Source organism: Geospiza fortis, unplaced genomic scaffold, assembly GCF_000277835.1.
Source record: "Geospiza fortis unplaced genomic scaffold, GeoFor_1.0 scaffold206, whole genome shotgun sequence".
NCBI lineage: Eukaryota > Metazoa > Chordata > Aves > Passeriformes > Thraupidae > Geospiza > Geospiza fortis.
Genome location: NW_005054311.1, coordinates 4,027,174 through 4,046,200, shown reverse-complemented (window position 1 = coordinate 4,046,200; position 19,027 = coordinate 4,027,174). Strand labels below are relative to the sequence as shown.

Below are 19,027 nucleotides of genomic sequence, written 5' to 3'. Positions count from 1 at the left end.
CCTGCCCATGTGGGTAGGGATGAACGAGCCGAAAGTGGCCGGGGAGCGACTGGGGATGGAGAGTGCCCCAGTCTTGAGAGACTAAAGAAGAAGCGGGTAGAACGGGCTGCAGGTCGGTGTTTAAGCGGAGGAAAAGCTTTTCAGAGAGGGAAGACCGCTTTTTTTCTAGCGCCATATGAGCTAAACTGTGCTGTGGTAGGAAGCAGAGGTTGCGAACCCAGGACAACTTGTTAAATGGGTTTTGGAGTTGTGTGCCGAGTCGTTCCGTTGAATTTTCTTTTACATAAAAGGAAATGGAGGCCTCAAGAAAATTAGCGTTAGTTCCCTGGAGGTTGGAGCCTGCGCGAGCACGTATGCATGCCTGCAAATGTGGATCTGCGAACACGGATTCACTGGAGCCAGTGGAGTCTGAGCTGCTGAGGGACTCAACGGGAATAATGCAGGGCGTTTCCTGGACATAAAAGCCAGGATCAAAAGGGCAGATGTTAAAAAGACTTCCTTCAAGTCGTCGGCTTACGTTGCTACATATGAACATCTTGCATTACGCTTGGAAAATCTTAATTTTTGAGTATGATGCTTGTGAATAATTAACCCTGCTTTGAAAACTGGTGTTTAGGGCTGTGTATCTTTGCATGTGTTTTTATGTAAAGGGTATATTGTGGTTTATGGAGGAGTAAGTGAAAAAAGCTAATTTTCTTTTTTCTTTGTTTTTTCAGTTATCTAGTCAAAGTGAGGTCACCGCGAGAGTCGTTCAGAGACTGTGTGAAAAAAAGAAGAAGAATGTCCTCGCATATGGATACTCCTTACCAGATGAGAACAGTTCTCAATTCCCAGTCATGCCACTTTCAAAGATACACAGCTACCTACCCAATACTGCCACGGAAACTCTTTGTATCAGCGGCTTCTGGGAGACACTGTTGAGCCGCATAGGGGATGATGTGATGATGTATTTATTGGAACACTGTGCAGTCTTTATGCTTGTTCCCCCTAGTAATTGTTACCAAGTTTGTGGGCAACCAATTTATGAACTTATTTCACACAGTGTAGACTCATCCCTGGTATTTGTTAGACAAAGGTTCTCGAAGTATAAACGTACTAGCTTGCTTAAATACATGCGAAAAAGGCTTATATTTCATAGAAATTATCTTTTAAAGTCATACAGACAAAGATGTGAAGTTAATGTCTCCAGAATGAGAAATGAAAGAAAGAACAAGAGACGAAGCCTAGTGCCCACTGACCAGTGTTCTGCAAAAGCTGTTTCTAAAGCAAGCAAACAGATCAGAGTGGTTACTGAAGATCAGGAAAAACAGAGTAGCTCCACTTCATGTGTTTCAGCCACAGCAGCTCCATCTCTAAAAAGGAAGTTTCATAGAGAACAATCTGAAATTCCAGCCAAGAGGGCAAAAATAGGGGAGAAAGTGAGAGAGGAAAAGGCTTGTAGTCTTGTTCCTGATGTAAACCAAAGTAGTTCCAAGAGATCTGAAACTGGGTATGTAGCACCACGTTCTGAAAGTGTCATTAAAACCCCCCGTATTTCTGAAAGAAGTAACAGTGCTGTGTCTGGTCCTTCTTTAGTTCACACATCTCGTGGCAGGAGAAAGTTTGTGGCAGGCTCTCTTCTGCAGAGATTTCAGAGTAACAAACCTTTAGAGTCCAACACTGAACTGCAAGCAAAATCCCATAGGAAAAGAGTAGAGATTCGTACGTATGAATCTCAGTTGGCTTCAGGACAAACCAAACCTGTGGAGGGTACTTCAAAATGCAGAGAGCAGGAAAGTCCCCAACCTCATTTATCAAAGAAGTCACCAAATAGACTCCTGAGTTCTGCAGCATACATTGGGAGGAAGTCTCTTCTCTATTCTTGCAGGAGTTTCCAAGAATGTTTTCCTAAATCATTTGTATTGAATCGCTTGCAGGGCTCTGAGGCAGGTGGAAGACAGCTTATAGAAGCTATATTCTTAAACCAAAATCAGATGCAGCAAAGGCATAACCAAAGTCTGCCAAAGTGCAAGCGGAGAAAGAAGACGTTGCCCAAACGCTACCGGCAGATGAGGGATACATTTCAGGAACTGCTAAACAACCATGGAAAATGTGCTTACTTAGCTCTCTTGAGAAAAAATTGCCCCGTTTGGATATCTGAAATCAGTATGAAAAAAATCAAGCTGTTTTGTCAGGCAGCCTTGCCCGGGGAAGCAGAGGTTCAGAAGCAAGCAGAACAGTTTGGGAAAGAGCCTGCTAAGGCTGTGACAAGCAGCAGATGTGAATGTGGTCACACTGATGTGCCAGACAACTTAGGTGCTCCCCTTGCAGAATCTGTGCGTGAGGAGTTGCCGCCGAGTGAGGAGCAAAACCCACGAGAGGCACGTGATTCAGCCCTCATGGAGCTCCTCAAGCAGCACAGCAGCCACTGGCAGGTGTACATGTTTGTGAGGGATTGCCTGGAGAAGGTTATTCCTAAAGAGCTTTGGGGTTCAAACCACAACAAGTGCCGGTTTCTAAAAAATGTCAAAGTGTTCATTTCCAGGGGGAGGTTTGCTAAGGTTTCATTGCAGGAGTTGATGTGGAGGATGAGAGTGAATGACTGCATGTGGCTTCGTCTAGGCAAAGGTACTTCTTACATTAAAGGACTAGGTGGTGGGGCTGTCAGAGGATTGGTGTTTATGGTTAAGGTGGGAAGGGGGGGATATTGAATCTGGACTCAGAATTGCTGAGTTCATTGGTAATAACCATAGGTGAGAGAGCAAACCTGGTAGTGTTTGTAACTGATGGTGGAAGGACTCTTAAGCTTGTCTTCCTTTCAAAACTTGTTTGCATTCATGCTGTTTGTATTTAATAGAGTGATGTTTTCATTAACATGAATTCAGAACCTGGGCTAAAAAAAAAAACCAAAACTCTTTCCTGTCCACTCCTACTATCCAAATTGCAGTAATTCAGAAAATCCATTGAAGTGTGACCTAAGCACGAGAGGGATAAACGCTGTCTGTTACTGTAGGAGTTCAGAAAGAACTAAAAGCAGATCAATATACTTGCAGTGGCATGGGTTCCTCTGCTATGGGAGTGAAAAAAACCAGGGTTTTTTACTCCCTCACATCAGCCCTGTGAGAAAGATATGAGTATGAGACCCATTCAATACAGGGATTGCCTACTATAGAATCACAGAATGGTTTGAATTTGAAGCGGCTTTAAGGATCTATTTCCAACCTCCCTGCCATGTGCAGGAACACTTTCCACTAGACCAGGTTGTTCAGAACCCCATTCAGCCTCTTCTTGAGTCTTCCAGGGCTGGGACATGCACAGCCTCTCTGGGCAATCTGTTCCAGTGCCTTACCATCCTCACAGTAAAGGATTTCTTCCTAACATGTAATCTAAACCTACTTTTATCAGTTTAAAATCTTTCCCCCTTGTCCTATCATTACATGTCCATGTGAAAAGGGCTGTCATCATCTGTCACCTTTTCTAGATCCCTTCTCTAGGATCAAGAGAGCCTTACTGAGCACTGCTTCAGCCTGGCTAATTGGTGGTGCAGAAGCCCCCAGGCTGAGTGGTCCCTGGCTAAAAAGCTCTCATGAGGGCAACAGCTGATTGCTCCAGATTGTGTATGAATCCATTTCTCTTTAGTCCTCTTTCCAAATGACAGGTGAATCTTCCTTTCCTTGACTTTGTTCTTCAGACTCTATCCTAAGATTTAAATCTAGGCTGAAGCCAGTGTTCTGGGGTTGATTGCTGTAGGATCTAGTGCATATTTTAATTTTTCTGTGTTTCTGTTGTTCATGTATTGCAATATGGATTGCGCTCCCTTAATTGGTATGCTTAGAGTGTTTATTCTTTCCTGGTATTGTACTTGGATCCTACAGTAATGAGAGCTGAAAATTGTATTCTTTTGTTGAAAAGTGCAATGAGTTTTGAAGCTGTTACAGGTTCTTTCAAGTGTAGGAGGAAGATCAAAAGTCTGATGTTTGAGAACTGATGTCAAAAGTAAGAGAGATTACACTTCATAAGAAACTCTTAATTCTAGGAAACAGTATTTCTTTATTCAGATACTGTGGTTCAAAAGCACACATTCCAAAATGCTGAGGATTTAAATATTTAAAAAGGCTTTATTGTAAAATATGTGTGTGATTCATGGTAATTTGGAACGTCTGATCTTTGAAAAATATAATGCTCTCTTCTCTAGTCATATTTCAGACAAAGCAATATATAGGCTTATTTTAATTTTTGTGGAAGTACTGTCATATGCTTGATGTTTAAACGTGCTTTGAATTGCTTTGCTGCACTGTAGGAGGAGTTGTTTTTTCCTCCAAAAGTAGTAGTGATTTCTTGACAATTTCCTGAATTGTAGTCATTTTTTACATTTGTTGTCAAGAACTTAGAAAAGAAATAAGCTATTTCCAGGGCAGCTACCTATCAGCATCCTGATTCAACTTTCATATTGCAACTCTTCAATCAGAAATTTTTCCAGCAGTGAAATTTTTCCCTAATGTTAACTGGCTTCTGTTGAAGTAGTACTAGTCTTTTTTTAAGTGCTGTAAATACATGAAAATGTTTGTGCCCTGGAGCATGCAAAAACAAAACAGAGTAGAAAACTGAAAATTTATTTCCATTTTATAAATTGTACTGTCAGGTCTGTTGCATCAAAATTAAGCTTTTTTAACATATTCTTGCCATAACCATGATTTGTGCTGAGCAGCTAAACTAATATTTCTGTGTAGTTTCTTTAAGAATTCTGTTGCATTTAGGCTAAATTCTACTCTTTAAATGTAATTAGAAAAATTATTACTGCAAGTTGGCCAAAACATCAGTATTGTAGCCCAGGGCCTTATTCCCTGTTTATTTGTATTTAGATGTAATTACAGATCTACATGACCCTAAATTCAGCAGTAGTTAGGAATGCTGTAGGTTCATAATTGTTGTCCCATCTAAATGGGAAGTACTGATATACTTTGGGTGATTTGTATTTTTTCTTTGTTTTTCTTTGATTGCGACAGTAAGTTTTATATAGGATGTCTGAAATAAAGCCTAACCCTATAATTAGTTAATTTTCATGTAATTGGGAAATCTGAATATCATTCTTATCCCCAAATCACCTCAGTTTACTTTTGTTAATTTTTATAGTATGTCTATGTTAGTTTCAGTCTTTTGTTTCCTTTTTTTTAAGTTTTATATTGTAGTAGATTTGTTTCTTTTCATTTTACCTCTCGTTTCACAATATTCTTGCCTTTGTGCATTACAGATCTTGCACTCTTGATATTGGGTAAGAAAGTAAGTCTTTGGGCTACTGTGGCATGTATTTGTATCCTCTATGTCAGTTTGTCACTGCAGATTAGTTCCTGTGTTAATGCTTTAAGCTTGGGTCAGTTGCATTATTTAATGCCCTGAAAATTTGGAGTGTCACCTCTGTAATTGTTTGTACTTACCTTTTTTCTTTCTCATGACCTCAAGCTAGGGCAAGAATGTTATCCAAGTTGTTTGTGTGTTCTGTTTCTTTACTCATGCTAAGAGTTGATAGTTACTATAACTACCTTTGAATTATTTATTGAAGGTGATCACTTTGTTCCTGCCGATGAACATTGTTTCCGTGAAGAACTTTTGGCCAAATTCCTGTACTGGCTGATGGGTACCTATGTTGTTGAGTTGCTCAGATCATTTTTCTATATCACCGAGACTATGTTCCAGAAAAACATGCTCTTCTACTACCGAAAGTTTATCTGGGGCAAGTTACAGAACATTGGAATTAGGTAACACTAGAAAACTAATTAACCTTTAATGGATATGGATAGAAATCATTTGTTTTGTTGTGTAAAGGTATATTTCTGCTTTAATTTATTGTCTATTTATATCAATTTTATTTACTTCATTTCCCAGAGGAAAATTCAACCTGTGATTGTAGCATGCACAGTTAGTAATTTCAGAAATAGTTTGTGTGAGAAAACTAATTCAAATTGAGACTTCTTTATTAGAAATCTTTGCAATACTAAAATCCACTATGAAGAGGATTTTGTTATAAGTCCAGTTTTTATACCTTTTAACAATGAGTAAAGCATAGTGATATAATCCCAAAGTAACCTTTTAAAATGAGAGTTCATTTTAAAAATACTCAATTTCCTTCAACTGCTTTAATTTAGAAAAAGAAAATACAAGGCTCTTCTGAAATGCCGTAATACTCTATTCATAAAAATCAGAGAGTAGCCTAGTGGGTTTAGGGTTTTTTTTTTCCAAAGGTTAAGGGTTTTAGAAGCCACAGCTCATTTTTCAGTATGGCTGGGATTCCATGCTGGTTTTTTTGGTCTTAAAAATTCATGCATTTAAGTTAGAGCATTATTTAAGACAAAATTTTAAACAATTTAAGTGAGAAAATAGGAAAGACAGTTTTAATGAACAGTGTTGGGAGATGTGAACAGCCCATCTCCTTAGTTCACATCTTTCAGTTTTTTATTATAAATTGCTGGTATCTGAGAGAGCTTTGGAACTGTGAAAAATTAGCACACTTAATGTCTTGTGTTTTAGTGGCTGTTTTGTAATGGTGAACCTTTTGCTTTTTCTCTGATCTTTTGGTCCACAGTGTTATATGTGTGATTTTTTCCCCTCCTGCCCTGTCACTCCCTGATTTCAGCATTGATATCTCAGTGCCACTCTTTGCATTTGTGTTTGCACTTAATGGGGTCTCAGTCTTGTTTGCAGTTGTAGCACAGAAAATGCTCTTTGAATAGTTAGTAGAATTTAATTTGCAGTCCCACACATTCTGTCCTGTCTTCAAACTAACAGCTGTAGTGTTGCAATTAGTGTTTTATGCAGTTTCACTGTACCTAAAGACTATTCTTTGGCACAAAACATGATCAAGTACTGACTTTCACATAGTAGAGATACAATAAAAAATAATAGAAGTAGTAAATAATGGATTTTTTGTGGGGTTTGGGGTTTAAGAGCAAGCAACTCAGGATTTAGCTTTTTTGTGTTCCCAGTTTCCTAGAAAAACTCAATGTGTAAGGTGCTTTGAACTCAAAAGACCTTAATCTAGGGTCTTGTTTCTTCTGTTTTCCTCCCCACGTATTTCCTTACCATGCAGGAAGCCCCTTCTCACCTTTTGCTTGGAAGGTCTCTAAAGTGCAGGTTGTTGGAAGCTGGAGAAACATCCCAAGGAAATGCTGCTGCGTGCTTGCCAAAGGCGTGTCCTAAGAACAGGATGTTTGCTTCTGGCTACAGGAATGATATTTTATAAGGACTTTACTCTCATTCCAACAGCTGCGGTTAAGCTTCACTGACAGGGCTTTCAGCGCTGCTTTTTCATGTGTGATGTGTTACATGAGGTCTGCCACGAGTCCAGCTTTCTGCATTCATCGAGGTGGCCAGCTGCCAGCTTCACACAGGAGGAAAGAAGTTGGAATAGGTCTTTAGAGATAGTGGGATACAAGGTGTTTAGGACAGCCTTGGCCATTTTGAGGCTGTTCAGACACTGTCTGCTCTTAACCAGCCAGGCACTGCTGGTGAAGTAGTGCCAAAGGCTGTTGAGCTGCTTCCATCTTCTCTGGAGGAGGAGTGTCTGGTGACCTCAGTTGTTGCCCTAATGGATGTTCTGTGGTTGTTCTGGTTCTCCTCAGCTGGAGCTGCTTAAAGCAGTTGCTCTGAGCTGGTTTGCAGGAAGGCATTGGTAGCCACTGATTCCTGTTGAGTTCTTCTGTATCCTCCTTTGGAGGAAGAGAATGGATGGAACAGGCTGGACTGAGTGGACCTGGACCTTACTTGTGAGCTTACCTTTGCATTGACTGCATTGTCATTAGGGAGTAAATCCTCATCTTGAAGGACTTTCCTTTTGAGTAGATCATCCTAGACAGAATCCCACTCAAGGATATGGAGCAGGGTTCTCAGAGGGGCCCTGGGTCTTTATATTAGTCTTGCTGTATTGGTGGAGATCAGTGTGTGCTGTAATTGTGAACAGACAACTTTGTATTAATTTTTGAAGCTATAACAAACTTCAGTCCCCACATTAAAAGCAGAATTTGCTAAGAAAACAGTATTTTGTGATACAGCTGCTTCAAGTTAAATAGCCTGCAGAATGTGAAGTTGTGTGTTAAAAATAATGAGCACAGTGTTGTGGTGAGAACACCTGTTTTCCTAAAGCTCATGCCGTCCCTGGCCTTGCCCCACACAGTGGCTGCTGAGGATTAAAACCTGCAGAAATTCTGAATTTTCCCCATCAGATTGAGGTGAGATATCAAAAGACAGCAGGACCATCTAGTCAAGTTACTTCAAGTTTCAGTGCTTAACAGCGTTGTGAGTGCCTGTGAGAGCAGCATGCTTCAGTGGCTGATAGATTAGTGCACATTCAAAATCATCAACACTGCTACAAATGCCACGAAATAAGCAATGAATGTTGCTGCAGGCAAAAAGACATCTCCAGCTGGCCAGAGGGAGTAATGAAGATCTGCCAATATCTGGCCTTTGTCTTCACTTTCAAAGGAAGCCATATCTTTTAATATAGTGATAGAGGTTCGTTGGGGCTTTTTTCCTTCCGGTCTTGAATGTGAGCTGTAAAGGGAGGGAGGGAAATTTGATCATTAAGTTTTTTCTGTTGAACTGGAGTGACTTGTTTTATCCTGGTTATCCATCTAATAGTATAGTAGATGTTGTGTTCAGCAAAGAACGTAATTTTATAAAGAGTAGTGATCCCTCACTGTGGAAAAGCAATCATTTCTGCTTTCCTTTGGGCAGCACCTCTACCAGGAATTTAATTTGAAAATTTGAATATTAATCCTCAAAGCTCTCTTTTCAGTAGCTCAACTCACCAGCCCTGCATGCCACTGTATCTTCTAGGTGTCATGCCCTGTATCCCTCAGATGCCAAGAGTTCCTAGCAGACAGATCATGAGCTTGTATTTGAGTTGTATAGGCATACAAAAGAAGTATTTGTGTGCCTCTCTCACCTGCATTCTTGGCTTCTCAGGTGTCTCCTAGAGCATCTTTACCAGGTTTCCACCATTCACCCACTGCCTTTTGTAATAGTGTGGCCTCCTTTTGCTAAACCAGCCTGTTGGATTGTGTGGGATGTAAAAAGTCTTCATGCAAATTTAGATTGATGCCCAGTCTTTTGTGAGGACTTGAATTGCCTCCCTTACTTCCCAGGGTAATATCATAGCCATTAGTCTGTAGGACACATTTTGTCCATCTGAACAATACAAGCAGTGCAGGAGATTTATCCAGGTCTTTTATGTTGCAGGTAGGGTACTTTAACTCTGCATCTTAAGTAAAAACAAGGGCTTTTACTCCACCGCCATTTTCCCGATTCATTGTATGGAAAAGTATTGATTTTGATATTTTCATGGAACTGTGAATCCTGAGGGGGGGGGATCTGAGAGGAAAACACATTTCCCATTAAGGTGAACTTAGGAAGCCCAGAACCTGTGGCTCTTCATTATTTTCTGCTGTTTGCTTCAACTGTGTCATCAGAGTCCTGCATACCTTAAGCCCTTATGTTGCCAGTGTATCCCAGCACCTAATAAGTAGTAGATCCCCTAACTCTTAGGAGTAGAGCAGCCATTACAGTTTGTATGTTCTTCCCAGAAGCTGTCTTAGAGTAGTTTTCAGAAGGTTCTTTTCAACTTTGTTAATGCCTTTCAAACTTCTGAAACCATGAACAATATCCAACTTCCCATTTCTTGCATTCAACATATTTCATAATGTTGATATGTACCCCACGAATCTGCGCTTAAATTTTAATTTGTGTTAAGAAGGGTTTTTATTTGCATTAAGCAGAAATATATGGTTTCTTTTTGTATTACATTGTCATTCAGATGCTGTGATACTGTTTTGAAATTCAAAATTTCATGTCACTTTCTGTAAAGGTTAGTATTTGTATTATCTTAGAAAAATACTTGGCTTTAGTTATCCTAAAGACATTAAATGTTTTCGTTTTCTGCCTTTCCTATTGCTTACACTAAGTGTATATTTGTATTTTAGAAATCATTTTGTCAAAGTACAGCTACGGCCTCTGTCTTCAGAGGAGATTGAAACTATCCGTCAAAAAAAGTTCATTCCTATGGCATCAAAGCTCCGGTTTATTCCAAAACCAAATGGGTTGAGACCCATAGTAAAAGTGAGCGGTGTTGTCGAACCACAAGCACTCAGCAAGGAAAGCAGAGAAAAGAAGGTTTTTATTTACTTCATTGTTTTATATGCATTTGATGTAGGTAACTAATAAATGGAGTAAGCATTTTTGTTCCATAAAACTAGTTTTAACATGGTGGACTGTAGCATTCTGATCAAAATGCCTGAATGGGTCTGTTGCAGCTTAGCTTCTCCCTTTCCAGTGCTTAATTACCACAAGCCTCCGGTTCCAGGATCACAAACTTCTGTTTCCAAACCTGCCTTAAGCAAATGAGCCCAATAGAATAACATGGCTTGTAAAGTAATCCTGTTTTTTTGGTATGGGTGAGTCTGGCCTGTTAGGATTTGCCTTAATACTGATAGTGCGTGTTGATCCGTGAAGTTGCCTGTAGTGCCAGTGGATTGGGTGCGTTACAGAAGAGGGTCTAAGGAAGGGCAAGGAAGCTGGAACAAGCACAGTAGAGAGCTGGGAAGGAAGCTGAGAGTAATTGCGGTGTGGGAACAGACAGAACACTCAGTGCACGCAATAAGCTATTTAAAAGGGTAGTTAGCCAGAAGGAATAGTGACAGCCCAGTTTCACTATCTTGCCCGGCTGAATTAATTGCTTTTCCTTAAGGCTGAGTCTCATTCCCAAGATTGAGTGTTCCCCAAATGGGTGAGATGTCAACAGCTTCTTAGCACTAACTGTTCAGACCATGTGATCCCAAACCAGGTGAAAAGAGCATCAGCTAAAAGCTGCTCTGAGCTGTGGAGTGTTATTTCACATAATATTGCACATTATGGTGTTTACAGAGCTAATCAAACTGCATGACTTCAGTGCTGCTCTGATGTACTTGACTGTCCCCACAGCTGAGTTAAGTCTTTGCTCAGTTACTTGAATAAAGTACCTGGAGAGGCCCAGCTGATGGTGCAGCTGGAGTTAGCATAAAATCTCAGAGCACAACTTCTCTTTGCTGTTCTTGTTGCTGTCATTATCTCCAGCAGAGAGAATGAATGATATTTAAGAAGTTATTTTCAGATCAATAGTGAATTTATTTGCTGGCATTCATCTGTTTATCACTGTAACTATTACACCTTAATTTCCAAGAGTCAAGTATAGGAGCAAAAACATTTTCCATAGGATTTAACTGTACCAAAAGAAAAATCTCTGAGACTGTTTTGTTGCTTTGAAGTAGTTACTGCAGTGATAGTCAGGCTTTCTGAAAGCTTCAGTTGAACAAAAAAATATAGTAAATGCATGAATTTAATCTCAAAATTTATTTAAATTTGTAATCTTTGTATTGCAAAGAATTTAATGTGTTTCAGCATAATTTAAGGTGACTCTCTTTGGTCTCTTTAGATGAATCATTACAACACTCAACTAAAGAATCTGTTTAGTGTGTTAAATTATGAACGGACTATAAACACCAGTTTTATAGGGTCTTCAGTGTTTGGGAGAGATGATATCTACAAGATATGGAAGCAGTTTGTTACAAAGACTCTTGAATCTGGTGGTGAAATTCCTCATTTCTACTGTGTAAAGGTATGTATTTTTAGTTACATATATAAACTAGCTTTTCAAAACTAGCTTGTGCAGATATTTTGTAGCTGTATTAGCTGTAATACGACTGCATAATTTTTTTTTTTCTGAATAAAATTTTGTGCATACTTTCCAGACTGGTTAGTTTTTTGATGGGGGTGGTTGATTGCTGTTTGTGGATGGGTGACCCTGCTTCATTTGCTTGGGTGTTTTTCTGTCCATCTTTCTGTTGTGCAGGAGCTCCTGCTTCTGTGCATGCACTGAATTTTTTGCAGTTACATGTAGCTGGGTATAAAAGAGGGAAAAAGATAGAAGTTCAGATAGCCTTTTGAGCTATATGAAAACCAGAACAAAATGTTTTATGTGCCTTTGAATAAATTCAGTGTCTCTTAAAAAAATTGTTTCTTCTATCTCACTATCATTAGTTTCTGTTGAAAATGAATACATGACTTCTGGTTGGTGTCTTTCCAAGAAGTTTCTTCTCCCACTTGGAAAAAATCAGTGCTAGTGGTAGCCTATTATTTAAAGGAGTTTGAGTTTGTTCTTTATTTCACACTTTTGTCAGTTCTGTCTAGCAGGCAACATTTTGTGTTTGATTTCAATTCATAGCTTTGAATTGGGGCAATGTATACAGAAATATGTAAATTACACAGGTTTGTATGTGTTGTAGGGGGGCTGGGTTCTCATCTCTCATGTCGCTTGTCATCCTGCCCTGAAATAAATTTCATAATTTTGCCCTGTTGTCTTTCTAGCCAAAGGGTCGAGTCATTGACATAATTTGTTTTATAATAATGCTAAGATTATTATAAAATAATAATTGTTGCTTCTACAGAAAGTTTTCTCAGTTTACTCCTGAAACTTCTACAGAAAGTTTCTCCTAGTTTACTAGGACAAGTAAAAGCTGAGGTAGATTGCCAATATGAAAAGGAAAGGAAGGGAAAGGTAAATATGTAGGTTTGCAGCTTTCCAAAAGTTAAGATGTCATCTCCATGGCCATATGGTGAGGCAAGTTTCTTAAAATATTTAAACATAAAAATACTAGTTATTGACCTGAATGATTGGAGATTTAGTGTTAGACTTAAGGTTGCATGTGGTATACTCTTCTGTTAATAATAAGAATTGTGGTAAAACTGATGACTTGGATATTCCTTCCTAAGGGAATACTCGATGAGTGGGGAAAGGTCTTTCAGATAAGCAGTGAGGTTTTGTTTTGTCAGGAATTCAGCCTGAATGATGCAATAATTTTACTCCCATGTGATCTGTCCTTCAGCCTTTCTTACATACTACAACAATGCTTCCTCTATACTACCAGCATGTTTACAGCAATATTGCTGAATATGTAGTGGAAGATATTTCTTTTGTTTCAGGCTGATGTGTCCAGGGCTTATGATAGCATTCCTCACAACAAACTGGTGGAAGTGATTTCACGGGTCCTGAAGCCTGAGAAGAGAACCGTGTACTGCATACGGCGCTACGCTGTGATTATGATTACCCCAAGTGGAAGAGCCAAGAGGCTCTATAAGAGACATGTATGACTTCCTGATTTCTTCTCTTTGCTGTTGTAAGCATATTTTGGCCCAAGGAAAGGTTTTCCTTTATAGCTTTCTTTAGCCACCCTTTGAAGTGTTTAAGTACTTAATAAACATTTTTTTAATGCTGTTAGATATTTTCCAGGGGTAGAAAAGCTTGTTTTTATTCCATACCTTTTAAAGTTTTTACTCACTCTTAGTAAAAATAAAGATAAATGTGTTGTGGAAATAGAGATTTGTGGGTGAGACATTTCATTTTAACTGTAGAAGAATTGTTGGATTAAAATAATGCAATAAGGGTGGTTCTTTGACCTCCACTGAACAGAAGAGTCAGTTATTGAATTTTTTATTGCTTTTATCATTTGTTTCTTTACAATTTAAACAATTACGCAGGTTTCTACTTTCAAGGACTTTATGCCAGACATGAAGCAGTTTGTGTCCCAGCTTCAGGAGAATGCCTCATTGCAAAATGCAATAGTAGTTGAGCAGGTAAGTATTGTGAGGCTTCTTTTCAACTGAAAAAGAAACCTACTGAAGAATTAGAGAAAGATTGGGATTTTTACTTGTATGTACATATTATGTGGCGCCATTACTTCTCATCTAGTTAACCAGCACCTTCTTTCTTCTGTAGAAAGACTTTTGTCATCTCTTCTTTGATGTTTGTAACAGGCTCTGAGTGGGAGGAGTGCACCAGGCAAGAAATCTGACTAAAAGTCCTTCTTGACTTCTCCCAGATTTTCTCATTATTTTATCAAACTTTTATTTTAACAAGTGTTTTCTTTTCCTAATTTCATTGTTTCTTGCAACAGTCCTCAAGTGAGAAATTAACTGTCTATAAAAACGGATGTCAACACTTCCTATCTCCAAAACATAGGGAAGTAAGAATGAGCAAAATGTATTATAACCCAAGTAGCTAAGGATGTGACGACTTGCAAACTGCACAGCTTTTTGTCTGTTGTTTGTTTTAAGATCTTATTTTGTGCCTAATTAAAAATTTAGAAAGCTGATTTTAAGGATTACCTGTCAAGAGAGATGAGAATAAACTCTTCTTTAGGGAGAGTTAAGTACAAAGCAAACAAGATCAGCTCTTTAAGTTTTTGTTTAAAGAGATTTCTTGCTTTCAGTGAATTAACGTGTGGTTAAAAATTACGTGTATTTTAAGTTTACTCCAGCTGATGCTTTGTTGCAAGAAGCAAGCATCCTGCAGTTTTCTTCTTGATACAAGTGTTTGTTCTCAAGACTTCCTCCTGGGCAAGGAGCATGACAAAGGCATAGAAGTAGGTGATAGCCTCAGACAGTTTCATCATGCATTTCCTTGCTTGGAATCATGGTGTTCCATAATAACAACCTACAACATTTCCTGAGCATCCAATGAGCAGACAGGTATGTTCTTTCAGGCTAGTAATTCCTCTTCAAGTTTTTCTTCTCTAAACCTGGCAGTGGAAAATGACAAGATTGGCAAAAGGTGATTTCTAACATACACATGAAATGATCTTGTCTATCTGTGGACGTAGGAGTAGAATATGTGGTGTGGCTGGTGTACAATTCCAGGATCCTACAAAAGAAAGTCTAATGAGTACCTGGATGAAAATGGAAACTAGCTGGATTGCTGATGTATAAGTACGTTTTATCTTTTTCAAACTGATTTAGAGAACTATACTAGATATTGCATGAGCAGCAGTGTTCTATTTAAAAATATTTTCTGTTTGAAAACAATTTGTGTGTCATTATCTTAAAAGAACAAAGTATTTTGAGAAAAGTATCATGTCAGAATGGGTGTCTGTACCATTGGTACATCACCTTATCTTTTCAATGCAAGTTATCATGATCTTACATCTGTCAAAGGCTGGGTGCCTTTGTCTGCTGTCTAATCTATGCAATTAGTAAGTATTTTTATTTTAATTTGAATTAAGTAATTGTTAAGGGTATTTAAATTGTTGTAAATGAATAGGGTATTTAAATTGTTGTAAATTAATTTTTTATCTTCTAATTTTTAACAAAATGTTCCATAAATATTGGGTGGACAGCAATGCATGGAAGTGTTTGTAATACCTGAAGAAGTGTGTGTTTTGCAGCAGAATGGGCAAGTGAGTGTGTCAAGACTTTGGGAATCATAAAGATCCAGATGTACAGAAATTGTCCTACAGGATAGAAAGTGGCCAAAAGAGCAGGGTCTTATACATTGTAATAATCCAATATATTATGCCAGCACTTTAAAAAGTGGGTTTAGATGTCATATTTGATTTCTCCTAACAGAAAACAAACAAACAAACAAAAAAATCAACGTCCAACAAAAATTGAATTGTTGGATGTGAGCAGCTTTTTAGTATGTATATTCAGATCTTGGGTTTGGGGTTTGTCTTTTCACTTACATAGGGGTTTGAGCTGCTACAGTCTACTTTTTTAAAGCTTTCTGTGTATCTTCAAAGTTACAATGTGTTTTTAATTTCAAATCTTGTTTTGTTTTGTCATATTTCTAGAGCTTAACTTTCTATGAGACAAGTTCCAGCCTGTTTAATTTTTTCCTTCAAATGATGCATAACAGTATTCTGGAGATTAGGAACAGGTAAAAAAGAAATTAGTTATTTTTTTATAGTATGCTTTGTTTGTTTGTTTGTTTATTTCTTGTTAAGAGGATATGTTTAATTGACTTTGGGGACTTTTGAATAGCTGTCTTTTAAAGATTTTTTAATTTCATGTTAGTGAGAAATTTGTGTATCAGTTTAAGCTCCAAAAAAGCATGAAGAGTTTGGAGTCAGCTTTATATTTAGTAAAATTTCTCTTCCCTACCTGGGTGATGTTAATTATTTACAATGCATTATTCCATAGAATGGGGAATAACCTTCATAACTTATATTATTCCATAGCATATGCAATAACTTACATTTAAAACTGCAAGTGTAATTTAAAAGGAATATACTTTAAAATAGTGGGATCCATAGTGGTGAGCAAAAGCAAGAGTAACATCCCAAGCAATCATGCAAAAGCCTTGTTAGTCATTTCCCTGAAGTGCAATGGTTTTGCTCTTTGGCAAGTTGCAATAAAAATAAAAGGCAGTAGCAATAGGAATTTAAATTATTGGCAACTCCAAAATTAAGAATCAGATGTTTCAGAAAGTATTAATGCAGATTTCTTCTTGTGTTGGTAGAGATACTGACTTGGTACGTGTATTTTGCCTCTAGATGACAAATGTGTACCATGTCTGAAAAAGGAAGTACTTACATGATCATTATTTGTAAATTCAGGGTGATTTATGTTAGAGTGAATAGCTTCTAACTCTGGAAAAAATACCTTTGTTTTAGCACACTTATTTTAGAATCTCACAGGATTGAGGGAGAGTGAGAAATGCTCTCAAAGAGTCACATAGAAGCATGTTTATATTTTTTCTAGCATTGATGCTTACACTCCCTTTGGCAGGATCATAAGAATGCTCTTGTGGCATACTTTAATAATGACTAACCAACGTGAGTATGCTTCATGGAATTTTAATGGTTTCAGAGAAAGCACACCCTGACAAAACCACCTTCACACTTTCAAATTCAGTCACAACTTGACTGAAAAAATACTGTTTGTCCTGAAATGAACTTACTCCTTTTAAGTAGCTTGTTCTTGTTTGTCAAAAAAAAAACCCTATATGTTCAGTAAATAGATAGAAATGTCTTTTTCTTACGAAAAAATCACAGTTAGTCTACATTACCTTGATGTTTTGAGAAAAATGCTGATTATTGAGCTGGGGACCTCTAAGCAATCTTTTAATACCATTTGATACATTTAACAAAAGTCTGTAAGAAAATAAAATTACTGCCAGGAGTGTTTTCAGATGACTGAAAATACAGGTAGGGTCAGTGCTCAAAAGTAGTATGTGGTCTGAATTTATTCTCTTCAGCTTCACCAAGTCATTCATGTGATAGTGGGGAAATGGACATTACAGTATCTCACTGCTTCAGAGAAGTGTTGTGAAAAGAATTCCCTTGGGTTTTGGGAGCCATACCCATTTGGTTGATGCCAGCATAGAAAATTATTCCAGTGCACTTGGTTTTGTGTATAAGAGCACTTCTCTTGAAGTTGTCACAGTAAGATGTAACATAAAGAATTAAAAAACTTCAATGAAGGATGTGTCTGCAGCAGAAGGAGGCATTGTGATTTGAGATCAGTTATACAATTTCTTTATTTAATGGCAGTTGTCTCCTGGAGTTTGTTAATACAAAAGAAATGCGTGAATTAGTGGGGGTTTTTTCACTGTTAAAATTAAAATTTCTGGATCTCTATGTAGATTCTTAGGACAAAAAAAAAAATTAAGGCTAACTGGCAAACATAGCATATTTCTTATGTTATACTCAGAAAAAATATTTAACAGCTATTGTGATCTTGTTACGTGATTTGATTTTTTTGTTTTCTTTTATTCTTTGGTAGGTACTACTTACAGTGCTGTGGAATTCCACAGGGCTCCATTTTGTCAACCTTACTCTGCAGCTTATTCTATGGAGATATGGAAAACAAATGGCTCTCTGGAATAAAGCAGGATGGGTAGGGATGCTTTGTTCTGTGCTCTGTAACAGTAATTCATAGTATGTAGTACATATTGTTGGAAATTTTCTCTGACATTTAGTTTTGAATTTCAAGGATTTCCAACCATTAGGAGTATGCTGCACATCTCTGCAGCTTCAGTGAAACTGTGGTTGTTTTTTGGGGACAATTTCCCCATTGCAAGACTGAGAAGAAAATGCAGAGAAGCCTTTTTGTTTCTTTGGTAGGAGATTTATTCTTAGAAAGGGCACCATAAGGAGTCTTACAAGCTGCTCTTGTGCTTCTGAGAAGTTTATGTCTCATTCCTTCCCACATCATCTGTGGTCTTTCCACCTCAGACGATATGTTTGTTACATACTTTGTGATACTGATACTCCAGGCTTCTGCCTGAGGGCTTTCCAATCCACTGTCGGTAAATCTTAACATTTTATCAAGGTCAGAGCTTTATAGTAGATTTTTATGGGGTGTGTTGGTTCTTGTTTGAAGCCCTGTGTGATTTTTGGTAATTCTCAGTCTTTGTGCCCTGCATGTACTTGCTCCTTAGAAGCTTGACAGAAAGCTAGCCTGATAAAAACATTACCTCTTTTTTTAGCTGTAAAAATTTTGAAGTTCCTTTTACTTTGTATGAACAGATCCCAAACTGAATCCTGGATTAGGGCATTTAGTCATGAGCTGGACCCTGAAACTTGTGTTCAGACATCTCCCTTCATTGCAGTGAATTCTTCCCCCCCCAAAAGAAAAAAAGAACTGTGAGAATACCCCAAATAAGTACCTCTGTCTGGTGTCTCTTCTTGGGAGGCTTGCTGGGTGTCAGAATTTTAAACATTTACCTACAAAAGTAGTACTTCTTACAGGCTTGAGGATGCTCTGATGTGAGTGTGAAAAGCTGTCTGTTGATTTCAAAGGGTGTTTAGAATGAGGAAATTATGAAACTGATTCAGAAAAATGCACTCTTTAATGTAGCAGCTGTTGTTATGTAGAGCAGATTTTAGAATGTTGTTTAAGTGTCTGTTGAATGATCTTGATAATCTAATTTGTCCTTTAAGTCACGAGAATAAGGTGGTTATTGACTTGGCTGGGCCTGGTTATTGACTTGTCTGGGCCAAGGTGCAGCTGATCTGGTCATAGTGATGGCAGTACTCTTGCTTTGAAGATGAGACTGTACATCATCATTTCCAGAGCTACTTCTCTATGATCTGATAGGCAGGATTTACCAGAAAAATATGGTCATGCTTGGGGTCTGAATTCTGTTGGAGAATTTCAGCCTTTGCAGTGCTAGATGGTATTCTGGTTTACAGTCAAGCTATAGCTTCATAAACAAATTATTACCTGGTAAACAAAGAGAGAGTTGGAG

General features: G+C 38.0%; 1 protein-coding gene across 1 annotated transcript in view; it reads left to right on the top strand.

The window, feature by feature from the left end:
- The first annotated feature begins 19 nt into the window (after window positions 1–19).
- Window positions 20–19,027, top strand: part of TERT (telomerase reverse transcriptase) — a 29,568-nt gene continuing 10,560 nt past the window's right edge. The window contains exons 1-9 of the mRNA XM_031055639.1: window positions 20–62; window positions 679–2,607; window positions 5,540–5,735; window positions 9,951–10,140; window positions 11,438–11,620; window positions 12,985–13,146; window positions 13,540–13,635; window positions 15,627–15,712; window positions 17,560–17,673. Of these exons, the coding sequence (XP_030911499.1) occupies window positions 20–62; window positions 679–2,607; window positions 5,540–5,735; window positions 9,951–10,140; window positions 11,438–11,620; window positions 12,985–13,146; window positions 13,540–13,635; window positions 15,627–15,712; window positions 17,560–17,673 (2,999 nt within the window). The remainder of the gene's footprint in view (window positions 63–678; window positions 2,608–5,539; window positions 5,736–9,950; window positions 10,141–11,437; window positions 11,621–12,984; window positions 13,147–13,539; window positions 13,636–15,626; window positions 15,713–17,559; window positions 17,674–19,027) is intronic.